Source organism: Zonotrichia leucophrys, chromosome 7 (assembly GCF_028769735.1).
Source record: "Zonotrichia leucophrys gambelii isolate GWCS_2022_RI chromosome 7, RI_Zleu_2.0, whole genome shotgun sequence".
In the NCBI taxonomy this organism is placed as follows: domain Eukaryota; kingdom Metazoa; phylum Chordata; class Aves; order Passeriformes; family Passerellidae; genus Zonotrichia; species Zonotrichia leucophrys.
In genome coordinates, this window is record NC_088177.1 from 23,288,882 (window position 1) to 23,302,474 (window position 13,593).

Below are 13,593 nucleotides of genomic sequence, written 5' to 3' on the forward strand. Positions count from 1 at the left end.
ATCAATAAATTTAAGGTAAGTTCACTCTCAAAGTATTTCTGTACAACAGAAATAATAAAAACAGGCTAACACTGACTGATACCCAAACACATCTATTCCATATCAGAAAGACATCAGTTCTTCTTCACATCTTCAACCACCAATCCAGCTTATCCTACTCTGCACACAAGAAGTTTTATTTCAGTGGCACATTCTTACCTTTCTTTCTCCTGATAAATATGGAGAAATACATGAGCTTATGAATGCATATTGAACAAATTCTCTTTTTAAGACTTCCCAAGGTACCAGAACACATACTAAAGCCACTACACACTGCAAATTCTTCTCCTTACAGTTACGCTTTCACTAACACACCTCCCCTCTATGTCCTGAGATTTAAATGCAAATTGGACCAAAGCCTAATCAGAAGTCCAGAGCTAGGCAAAACTAAGATTGACTGATATATAACATAACTGGCATGCATTAAGCAGACCTCACCTGTAACAAAGATCCCATAAAACCCATGTCTGAGTCACATACATAGTCTCCATCTAAAGTCCCCAAGAACAACATCTGGGAAAGGTGTTCTTCTTTCCAAGAATCTACACAGGACATTCTGACTTACCAACAGACCTTAAATCAAGATTCTGTAAACCAGAGGGAAAACCTCTGCTTAGGATTTTCTAACAGCCCATTCTTCCAGGTTCTTCCAACAGACGTCTTGTCTAGTACTCTTACAGCTTCTCAAAGTGTAGACACAACCACTTAATTCTCTTTTCTGAGCTCCACTTCCAATTACTGGGCACATAAGAATGTAGTTCATGTGTCAACTTTTAAAACCCACTCAGAGAACAAGAATTCTTTACATGATCCAGATTAAAAAAAATATTTTGCAGACATTAAGTATAAGATTCTTATGTGCTTTGAAGATTCCAAAAAATCATGCCTTTTTTTCTCCTTAAAAATGGAGCAAATATGAGTAATCTCCCTAAAGGAATATGTCTTCTATCACAAATGGCCTCTAATTAAAGAGTTCTTTAATTAGATAAAAAGCTTGTCTGATGACCAAAATATAACTTCTTGACTTCAAGTCTTATTGCAAAAGAAAATGTTGGTCAAGAGTCTTATTTCCTGTTAACTGAATCCATCAAGTCTGAGAGCAGAACTGAAAGTGTTTTTACCACCATGTCTTTTATTTTAAATACACTTTTAAAAATCACGGCTTTTACAAAAATTAGTTAGAAGAGGGCACTGCTTTCACACTTCTTCCATGCAAGCCTTGCTGGAAAATGAACTGACACCAACCCAAAGAGAAGAATGTGCTTGCACTTTTGCTGTAAAGCTCTCAGGAAGGATTCCAGAAAGAACTCATTTACAGCCCTACCATCAAAAAGTATTGTGCAGTAATGTCCCACCTAGTCAAAGAAATTGAAGACATCTCTTTGGCAAGCCCTACCTATACTTTGTGACAAATGCAAACACAGAATATAACAAAATGGAATTCACTGTGCTTTCCTCTTCTGAAGTTGGCCTTCTACAAAATGTATATTCCCAATAAAGTTTTCTTTCCTAGAACAGAGTTTTTCCTATCTTTGCTCTACACAATCTTCAGAGCAGCTACTACTTTTTGCCAATATATGGCAGAACCAGCAGCAGTCTATTCTGAACAGGTTGAGTTGTGAGAGTTCATGAAGGTAAGATTTAAAGTTATCAGCAAAGTGATGGAGTGTCCACCTTACAAAAACTATGTAAGTTTATGAAGAAATTAAGAATACTGACAGGAATCATTCAGAAAGAAATAGCGGCATGAGATGTTCATTAGCAATAGCTGGCATCTTTCACAGGTTCAAGGGGATAGCCAAAAGTTTGCATTAGAATTTTCATGTGGAACATATGACAAAGAAAATGCAGTTTTAACAGTGATTTGACTTCTAGAAGAGCATATGTGGCATCCTGACTTGCTTTAAGGATAATGCTATAATTATTGAAATAAGGTGTCAGACAGCTCAAAAAAAGCCTTTTCCCTCAATATATTCATCTCGTCATCTACAAACACAGAAGCTGAAATTAGGTGCTGGTAAGTGAGAGGCACTCCATTACTAAGACACCTGCATTTTAGGAGCCAGTCACAGTAAACGTGATGTAAATCTGGTGCTGAACTGCCGCTCTTCCTATTCTGCTCTTAATGCACATTGACACAGTGCTGCTTGCTAGCCCAAAGAACTCTGATAGCAACACAGGAAACATAAGAAACAAATGGGTACCAAATAAAGATCTTCAAATAATTTGTTTTAAGAAAAACCCTCACAATCTGTATTTACATTTTAGATGTCAAACTTTTTTTTCTTAATGGATTTCCACAGACAGAATTATTTCATATCAAGTTGAACACTAAGTGTCTGAAGATCTTTGTTGTCAAGAGCATGAACTACTTAACAGCTATAACAATTCTTTGCAGATGGTTTTAAGCATCTTGATTTTTATAACTTTTCCACAAGTTTTTTAATCTTTAAGTTTTAATCTCCAAGATTAAAAAGTTAATATTTATCTATAAAAATCTTATGCACAGTGACAAACAAAAATGTATCTTTATTTATTTTCATAGGACTGAAATATCTTAAAATTCGCACCCTGAAAAGCTAGTCAGGAAACCTATGTGAAATAGGTCTAAACTGCTCTCTATGTTAAATTTGGTCTGAAAAAATAAAGAGCATCAACAGATCTTGAAGATCACAGAAGCAGGTATATTTACTGTTATTAATTAAAACACAAAAGTCACATGCAACAGGGAACCCTCCAATCTTACATGACAAAGGCAGGAGGAGATGGCACAGGAAGACAAATGAACCAAGAGATGGCTTCCCTACTGCTGTTCCTGCATCTGAGTTTCTTCATGCTTAGGGGAGAGGAGAAGTTGAAAACCCAGCATTGCATGGCAACCTGAAATACACCTTGGAGTGATGACAGCCATGAAAATGAGGGACCTGCAGCAGTATTTGAGATTAGCTATGAGAAGTCCAGGTATAGATTGGACACTCCAAAGAGTCCTATCCCATATCAAAGTAGGCAGCCTGTTTCACATTACAAGACCATTAAAACCAGAGGGACACAACATAACAGGAAAGCACTCAACACTGCTGGCAGATATCCTGGGCAGCTGGTCTGCAAGACATACTGTAGAATCAGGGTATTATTAAAAAATATGTGCTTGTCCTGCAATTCTGCTTTGCTCTGTCCTTTCTCTGCATGTAAAATGGGAATAACAGTTCTCTAGACCTCTGTTCAGAGCAAGTTAAAGTGGCTGCCATTTAAGAGCAACCCTGGTCAACAAAAACACATCCAGATGAATTCTTCAAAGTATATTTGCAGGTGGAGATCCTGTAATCCACAGCAGATGAAATAATGCCTTGATTAATAGAAGACTGAAAAAACACTTAGGTTTTCAGGCTCTATGATATTACTTGCTTCAAACTTGAACTCACTCAAGAGATGGGAAGAACCATTACCCACAGCGGGGTTGCTACAGTCACAGTACAAGCACAGCCTGCTTCCAATACTGCCTTAGCAGCTATCTAGTCAGGAACCTGCAGCTTCAAAGGGATTCTAATCAGGGAGCCAGGTCTCCTGGCTCTAACTTAAGTTACTCTTTCTAAAAAGCAAAGTATGTATGACTTCCAAAACCCAGAACACTGGCAATGTGTTATTTTTCTGAAAACATTCATCTTAATCTTGAGTATCCTGGTAGTCAGTTTTCAGCACCCAGACATATAATAAAAATTACTGTCAAATAAGAACTTTGACATCTTTCAACACACCAAAAACACATCACAGTTTAACTTCCCTGTATTTTGTATCTCTGTTATCATGAATAACATTAATGTTGTATAAACAATTTCCTCTGAGCTAACAGTTTCTACAGTCTTGAAATGCAAGCTACAGGCAGGACAAAAAACTCCCTGTGTTGGAAACTTTCACTTCAATAAATGTACTACCAGTTATCCTGAAACCACAAGTCATGCTAAGACATAGAAGGTTTCAAATAGTAGTTCTACACCAATTTTTTTTTTCCCCAAAAACTCTGAAGTATTAATACACTATATTTAAATCAAATATGTGTGACAGCTGAATCATCTTTAACAGTGTGGTCTTGATTATCACCAAGACTAATGTTCAAAGGAACTGGTTCAGCTATTTACTTACTCTAGAGGTAGTTTTGTGCTCCAGACTTGCTCCAAAGGTTTTTTCTATCCATTCCTTAAAAGTTGGTAATACCATACCACCTAATCTGTACCTGAAAAGTCAATATTACATAGGGTCATTTTAAATTAAAAGAATGTATGTCAGATACACTTCTTTCAATTTTATGTATGCACAAACAGAAGTTTTAAATGAAACTCTTTACCTACAAGCCTGCAAGGCTTCTGCACATTCATTTTTCATGCAACTGTGTATTTCATTATATTTAGCTGCTCTTTACTTCACACAGAATCAAATCATTTGTCAGCATGGTATAATTTGCTTTGGCCATAAGGCTTTTCAGTTATCCCACCCCACCACTCTTTAGAAAGGTCTCTCCCTTGCAGCAGTGTAGAGAGCAGCACCCAAGTTCACACGCTGGTTACAGACAGAGGACACACTGCAATGGAACAGCAGTCTCAGACACACAAACCCATTTCAGTACACCTTACACTTCCAAGGAAACAAACAGTATTAGAGCTCCCCCTTCATCATCAAAATGCATCAGAATACATCAAGCACTGTAAAATTATTTCCAGCACAAACTGTCTGGCAAGAGCTAGCCATGTGACAAATGCAGACTTAGAGACAAGGGACAGAGGAGCCAGTTTTGACCATGTGCACCACATGTGAAAACACAGAAGGCTGGGAACTGAAAACACTGAAAACAGCAAGAAACTACTGCTACTAATTGTATACATATACACACCTTCAGCATGTTTATGTTTGTGTGTTCAAAAGTATTCCCAGAAGAGAGAAGAAATAAGATCTTCCTTTGATATTAAGAGCTTTTAGCAGCTGAGAATCCTTACCATAGTCATCACCTGGGTCACTGCATTAGACCTAACTGGGTCTTCCCTCTAACATCACTCAGTCAGTGTAAATCCAGTTATGACCCTGTCCTTCACAGCTGGTGCAACCAACTCTACAACTGAGTCACCTGTTACACAAAATGATCAATTCCTTTTGTTTCCTCATCTCAACTACCCCTCCAGCTCTTCTACTGACAAACCTCCTGCTCTAATCCTAGAATTAAAAGGCAACAATGTTAACTCAAGCTAGACTCTTCAACATGGAAGAGAGTATTCAGTCATTCCTCCTATAACAGTTGTTATTATTTCATCAAACTCATACAAAAATTAAGTCAATTTTTTGAAGAAGAAAGTGCAATAAGCAATGAAAGTTTAGTGCATTTGCATCAAGAGTTTGCAGGTCAGCTTGGTGTGTTTTCTTCTCCAGACCTACTTCTTAGTATTGCCAAACTATCATTACAGCTGGATTGCGAGGGTAACCTTAATCACTTACTCAAAGGACAACTAAAACTATCAGAAACCCCAAAACTTTTAAGTTCAAGACACAGACAGAAGTCACAGCATAGAAGTTGTTAGTTTACTGCAATGCATGACTGATCAGGAAGCAAGCTTTGTGTGCACACACTGAGAGTGCCAGAAGCCCCCCCAAAACCACCTGCCACAGACACACTCCAAAAAACAGCTTCAGTTGCTCAGACTAGCAAGTACCATCTATCCCTGTGGAGATGGCAGAGTCTATAACAAAAAAGATCATTTGACACATGGTCTGTAGGGAAAGCCAACACAACTTTCATAAAGGTGAATCCTGTTTCACTAACCCTTGGGAGTTTTATCAGGGTGTAAAACCAGAAGGTGAATAAAAGGGATACAATGAACATGAAATCCCACACTCCTTTATATTTCCACAGGTGCTCATCCCAAAAGTTATTTAAGAAAATACACTGCTACAGTACTGAAGAAAAGGTTCTTCTACAGGCTGAAGGATAACTAAGTTTAAGTTAAGAAGCAAAGGGCAGGGTTTATTGATCACACTGATAGGAACTCAGGACCTTAAAAAAAAACTAAGCAGACAAAACCCCATGGAAGTTAAGGTAATTGCAACAGCTGAAAGAAAAGCATTACTGCATGTTTGGCAGAATCCCACTGGCAGTCAGTATCATGGCACCTTCACTGACCACAGTGCTATGCATTATCTGGGCGGGGGTAAGAAAGAAGAGAGTTAATCTCTTTCTGCTGCTCTGTAGAAAACTGCTGTATCCACACCTTGAGTGCTGCACACAGTTTTTGTCCTGTCTCCAGAAAGATCTAGTGGAGCTGGAGAGGGTGCAGAGAACAACTGTACAGACCAAAGGGCCTTACAAGCAGAGACTGAAGGGCCCCAGACACCACAAGCAAGGAGACAAAATGCAAGAGAGGATATAACTGAGGCTTATAATCAGTAACGCAGTAGGTAGGCTGAAGAACTATCATCCACCTAGTCCTGCAAAACAGTAAGGGATGCTTGTTGCAAAACACAGGTACTGCACACAACCAGAACTCAAGCTTGCTGCCACTGGCTGCTGCATAGGCAGGCAGTATGAGCAGACTTAAGGTTATTAGACAAACTTATGGACAACAGACCTGTTAGTGGGTGCTGAAAGGATGAGGCATCTACACCACCTGTGCAGATGCTCATTCTCCTGTTTTCACTTCAAACACTCCTTTTGCCACTGTGGCAAACTGTTTCAAAGAAATTGTACTGGTGTGGCCCAACAAGGTATTTCTAATGTTATGCCTCAGCTAGAGACAGTGTGGATGTGGAAAAAACCCCATCCTTCTAGAACATGTACATATCAGTCACACAGCAGTTAAGAAGCCTTGATGGTTCCTCCTGAAAAAAACAGAATTCCTGACCTTCTTTCTTGTTTAGTGTGCTTTGATTTTCTGTACACAATCTCCCTAATATTATACAGTGAACTGGCTTACACAAGGCTTTGCATTTTAATTTGGGCCTGAAATCAAAAAACTAACAACTGAAGTGCTCAAGGTCCCAGTTAGGTTTTTGCAGTTTTGACTCAACTAATTCATGCAAGTTAGGAAAGACAGAATTTATTTCTCTTCTGCATTCTTTTAACTCGTATGGAAAGTGTATTTTTTAAAACAGGGAAGAGACTGTAAGGTTACTTTCCACTCACGAAGGAAAAAAACCCAAACCACAAAGATGGCAATAGGTTTAAATTCCACTGGAACAAAATTGAGAGATCCCAAGTAGACTTAATTTTAATGTCGTTCTGCAAAATTGTATTTCTCAGAAAAGCAAGCTTGCTGCATAAAGGGTTAGAGGGTAAATCAGAAGTGGTGCCACTACACAACACACAGCTGAAGAGCAGCTTTTATTTTTAAGTTCAGAGGACAAAGTAGTTCCATGTACCGTGGTTAAGAAACCCAAAACAAAGTAGAAATTTAATAAATTAATAAAGCAACTAGTTGATGCTCAAGAGATTCTTAAAATTGCACTGTTGTGCTGCATGTTATCTAAAGCTTTAGAACATGGTGCAGATTCCCAGTGTGATTTCATTAACCCACAGACAGAGGAGACTCACATTAATTTGTCTTTATAACATTTTTAATAAACATTTCAATAAGCCCCACAGTCTATTTTACTATGTCAGACTCCTGTGTATAGACTTCCATAAACCTCTTAAATGCAGAATAACCTATCCTATGAAATGAAGCAACTTCTTTGCCTTCTTTGAATTAACTGTACTGTGCAGCTTTTGAACTCTTTTCAAATAAACCACTAAATAAATACTTCATTTACGTAAATTTTCAGCTTACCTTTTTCCTGTAAATTCTGCTTGACCCTTCTTATTGAAGATGAATTTGGAGTCATTATATCCCCATCCATTCCACTTCAAAAGTTCTTGCCTTAAGGGGAAAAAAAATGAGTGACAATATTAGCACTGCAAATCCAAAATACTTTTCTGTTATATGGTTTTGGGAAAAAGTGTTACCAGACAGCAATTCAAGAAATCAAGTACACATCAAGTGTATAGCTTAGAGCCAAAAGAAATTCTGAAACCACAACCATTACTCCTTCAGATTGCATCCTACAACTTGAAAGACCAGATGCTCTATAAAAGGAACCACCAGCTTAAGTCATTGCACACTGTATTGAATCATAGAATCATTAAAGTTGGGAAAGACCTTTAAGATCATTATTTCCAACCTTTCACCAACCACCATGCCAACTAAACCACAGCAATAAGTGCCTCATCCAGTCATTTCCTGAACACTTTCAGGGATGGTGACTCCACCACGGCCCTGGGCAGCCTGTTTCAACGTCTCACAGCCCTTTCAGCCAAAAAATTCCTCTGATTTCCAACCTGAACCTCTCCAGGTGCAGCTGAGGCCATTTCCCCCCATCCTGTCTCTCCTGTTACCTGGGAGAAGAGGCTGACTCCCACCTGGCTACAGCCTGCCAACAGGGAGCTGACAAGAGTGACAAGGTCACCCCTGAGCCTCCTCTTCTCCAGGCCAAACACCCCCAGCTCCCTCAGCCACTCCTTATCAGACCTGTGCTCCAGAGCCTTCACCTGCTCCACTGCCCTTCTCTGGATAACTCCAGCCCCTCCATGTCTTTGTTGTTGTGAGGGGCCCAGGACTCAAGGTGTGACCTCACCAGTGCTGAGAACAGGGGATGATCACAGCCCTAGCTCTGCTGGCCACACCACTGGTGATCCAGGATGCCTTTGGCCTTCCTGGCCACACCCTGGCTCACTCCAGCTGGCTGCTGACCAGCACCTGAAGGTCCTTGTCTGCTGGGCCACTCTGCCCCAGCCTGTAGCAGTACATGGGCTTGTGGGGACTGAAGGGATTTGTCTGTTTGCTTTTTTCCTGTGTAGAGAAAGAGGATTAGATCACTAGAGACACAGTGATATTTTCCAGTAGGCAAAGGTAAGGTGTGAAAAATGCTTGGTTTTCACTCTATACATAAAAATCAACATACAAATAGGTAAGATCTAAATATTTTCAGAATAAAAAAGACATTTAGTATTTAAATTTATTTTCTTGACAGAGAATAATGATTTTAGTTGCTTGCCATCACTACTGCAATCCCACAGCATTCTTAACATTCAGCTGATGAGGACCTTTGAGACACATTTGGACTGAAAGTCATAAACAACAAAACCTCAAGAAGTGCAAGACTAACAAATACAACGAAAATGTGACAGCAAAACTATAAATATATCAAAACCAAACTAACAACTGCCAAAATGAAAGCAGAAAATTGAAAAATCTTAAGCACAACCATATCAGACAATCTCTTCATTATGATAAAGTCATCAGAACTGTATCAGTGTATTTAAGTGTATCAGTGTATTTAACTCTAGAAGTGTATTTAAGACTTAAGAAATACACTATTTGTAATTACACATTCATCAAGCTTTGCTTTAAAAGCTTGCCATTTATTTACATTACAAATGAAATTACTAACCTAGAAACTGAATTTTAGTTAAAAGAACTGTATCTTAAAAATTCTATCAAAAGATCATTCACCTCCCTGCCCTATATACAGTACATGTAGCTCTTACTCTGACTGCCTAAGAGTGAGATGATCAGGAGTGACCATTTCAAAAAGACTTTGTGATTCAGAGAAAGCACTGCCTCAATCACTTCCAGCTCCAGCATTACATGCAAGATAACCATGTGATGATTGATTACCAAAGGTTTTCATTATAAATGTATTATTAACACAGGCTGCTGACATACTATCAGTGCAATTCAATAGACTTGGCTCAAACTAAATCTATTTCCTTCAAACTGCCTGTATGCAAGATTTTAATTAAACAAATGGAAAAAAGCCATGGTCATGTATTTCATTACAATTGTTTGATTCAGACATTTCAACCAGCCTTTGAGAAATCTGGCACTAAAAGCAAACTTATCAGTCACTGAGTACTGAAATGACTCAATACAGTATTGTGAAATAGCCAGTCTATATTGTCCTTCCATACTGAAGAATCAATTCTAAAATTTCAGCCAAAATTAAACTGAGCAGAGCTGTCCAGATAGAGAAGCCTCTTCTGCTGCCTGCTCTCTCTGATCTTTACACATGTAGGGTTCACTCAGGAAAGGACAAGGATCCACTCATGTTCCATAGCATGGGAATGCCCTGTGCCATTGCGCTGTTGTGACAGATTATCAAAAAGGGTTCTTACAGCATGTTATGCAGACTTGCCCATTTTTACCCTTATTTCTATGTATGTATACTTATAAATGCTGCATATATTTGTATGATGGTCCACAAAGAATCCAAGTCACACACAGTGGAGCTGCTCCCAGCTGAGAAGAAGGTGACATAGAATTGGCCAGCTCAAGACTTTGTTTTTTTAACTAAATGTTCCATTCAAATCCCCACTACAGTCCTCCTCAAGGGAAGATTTCTCCCTCTGCTGACTAAATGCAGTATTTCTATATACCTGACTTCTGTAGTTTGTTGAATCCTGTGAAGTCAGAACAGACTTGATATTACTAAGCAAAACTGAGGAAGGCTCAAACTTCCCCTCTTGCAAGGCAGTGCCACATAAATATGCCAACAATGATGCATGGAACAGGCTAGAGAAACTACCTGCAAATCTGGAGACAATCAGAGCAAGACACAAAAGGCCAGGTCCTAAAGAAACTGGTGACATGAGATAAACTGATAATGGCCAGGCTTGAAGCTATCATTAGTCCTGATATCAGTACAGATACTTCCCACAAAATCATGGGGAGGTATTATTAATTAAGGACACAAAGACAGACTCAGATATGAGGTTTTTCTGCTACACTAACCACATTCCCATCTGCTTGCCTGTTCTAAAGGCCTAATTTCCTACGTTGGTGTTAAACCACCTGGCACTTTGTTCAGGCTCTAAAATACAGAACAGAGTTTAAGAGTTTTAACTCCTAAGAGTTTATTTTCTGGTTGACCTGTTCCTGAGTAAAATTAAGTACACAAAGCTTTACTCTGCCAGACAACATAACTCCCATCATTGGTGTGATGATAATAATTAAATCAAAATCTAAGATAACAGTTGGCATGTTTGTAGAAGAATAGTTGACCCAAACATCTTGGCTACCTTGTAACACAAAGGCAGGGGATTTCACACCACCACACACAATGGGCAGTACTAGATCTTGTGGCAGGTAAACACCAGAACAAGAAACTTAAGCATCCAATTTTTATATTCAAAACCATACTGAGCAAGTCTGAGGTTTCTATTTGGAGACAGGAAGGGCTGTTTTTGGAATGAGTATGCTACACATAGATGTTGCATGTGTAGCAAGATATAATTTATGCACCCTTCTCGTTTTCTTCACAAGACTCCTTTCCAAGAATATATATATATAGCCAAGACTCTTAACAACATCTGACATTATTCTCACTTTAAACTGTTACTGTAGTATTGTACCCAAACTGTCTTATTTAAAGACAACACCTTTCCTATTCAGTACATTAGCTTCAACAAAATATCAAGCTCATTAACTATCTCATTTTTGACAGAAATGTGAAATGCTTTAGTCAGAAATAGTAGAAAGAGACCAGTACTTTCTTGCCTTCTAACTTAAATGATAGAAATTCACTACTGAAATATACAAAGTAGTACAAAACAAACCTTGTTTAAGGTTTTTAATGTGTATGTTTGTATATATACATGAAATTATATTACCTGAAATAAAACAAGTCACCACGGAAGCAGTGACAATAGATTAACACAGTGTGACTAGTTTAAGTGAATTTAAATATTCCACTTTCATTACAATGCCCAACACTAAAATATTAGTTTGACTCACTAGATAAGGATTTTTACAGTTGAGGGGCAGGAGGGTGGCCCCCAGCCCACCAGGTGAACTAGTGCTCCTGAAGAATGCAGTCACTCAGCTGGGCAGGCAACAAACTTAAACAAACTGTACCTGCCAGCACTGTTCAAATCTTAGGTTTTAGAGATTGGCACAGTGACTGGATGAGAAGGTTCTCATCTCTCCCACAGGAAGCTGAAGGATAAGCACAGAGTCTCCCACAGATAGCCAAGGCTTCTTTGGAGAAGCAAAGGTGGAGCAAAGCCCAGATGCTCCCATCAGTTTCCTCACAATAACCACTGACACTGTCGTTTCAATCACCAGTGGACACTCAGCGTGAAAATCCCATGCACATAAAATATTCACAAGCACTTCTGTTGCACAATGGAAGAGCCAGCAGATTCCTGGAAATCAGTTTAAAGTGGCAATTTTAAGGGCTACCACATGGGCTTAAGCACCAGTATTTGCCTAATGTAACACAGTCTTGCAAGTTGTAGAGTTCTTGCAAAACTCAGTGTGTGGGTGCAGTAATACTGAGGCAGTATTACGGTGGTAAGGTGTTACAAGACGACATTACCCAAGGAACAATTCCTCAGAGCCTACCCCAGGTGGACTTTGGGTTACCCATCCACCCCCCAGCTGGAAATTCAGAACCCTTTCCATGGGTGGTACCAGAAGATCCCTCTTTCTCTCCCCTGGAGCAGTGTCTCTGTTCAGATTATAGTCACACTTCTCAACCAAGCAACACTCAGAGTGCTTCTGAAGCCAGTAGTAAATCAGCATCAGGTGCCTGAAATAAACAAAGAACATGCAGCCCAAGGAATTGTTTCAAGAACTGCTTTGTGAAAGCATTGTTTATCTGAAGAGGAATGCCATGCTCCAGGCAGAGAGTATCTGCTGTGTTTGTCATTCTTATGCTTTTTCCCTCTTGGAAGACCTTCCCTGCAGCAAACCCAATATAATTGTTCTCAAGGCTGAAGTCCAGTAACGCCTGTTTTATAACCTTAGACACATTCTAAGTTTGTGTATTTACTGCTGCCTTTCAAACTGATTCCAGAAAATGTATCTATAAAAATCAGTCAAAGCTCTTTAGACTTTAGGGTCTGTAGTCCACACTTCCAGCTAAGCCCCTGCAGCTGCACATACACCAATTCAGTTGCTCTTCTGTTTGCTGAATACCTAATACAACAACACAAACCTGGGCTCCTAATTACAGTTTAAACCTACAGCAGCAAATGCAGACAACCAGATTTTAGGCATAACATCAAGGGTTTAGGTATCCAAAAGCAGAGTGCTTTTCTTTAAACTGTTCTGATAAAACAAGTGTTCACTTTCCTTACACATGTTCTTAGCCTTGACTATTTCATTACTCTTCATTTCACCACAGTGTAATTAAAAAAGCCCCAAGGAATAAGGAAATTAGTGTTTCTCTAGTGTTCTTCCACAATAAATAAAGTCAATTAGGGTGAATTAAAGATCAAGCAAAGCCAAGACATTATAATCATTCTTCTCAGTAAACACTTGGCCAAATTATGATTCTTATCTGACAGAATACTTCACTAGAAGCTCTCGCTATTCCACCTACTACTTCAGCTGACACCAGTTTCACTTTTATCTTTGAAGAGACTGCTCTACTACAAAATTCACACATGGCTACTTCCAGGCAGTAAATGAAACAGCACAAAGAGATCAGTCCTTTGAGAAGTATTTTCTGAAAGCTTGCAAAGTCAGAGTTTTGCTT

General features: G+C 39.0%; 1 protein-coding gene across 2 annotated transcripts in view; it reads right to left on the reverse strand.

Annotated features, from left to right (window-relative positions):
• The window catches only part of AGPS (alkylglycerone phosphate synthase), a 50,051-nt gene that overhangs the window by 31,503 nt on the left and 4,955 nt on the right, over positions 1-13,593 (reverse strand). For both annotated transcript variants that reach the window (XM_064718345.1, XM_064718344.1), the window contains exons 2-3: positions 7,845-7,934; positions 4,180-4,270 (exon numbers count right to left, since the gene is read on the reverse strand). In XM_064718345.1, coding sequence (XP_064574415.1) covers positions 4,180-4,270; positions 7,845-7,934 — 181 coding nt within the window. The remainder of the gene's footprint in view (positions 1-4,179; positions 4,271-7,844; positions 7,935-13,593) is intronic.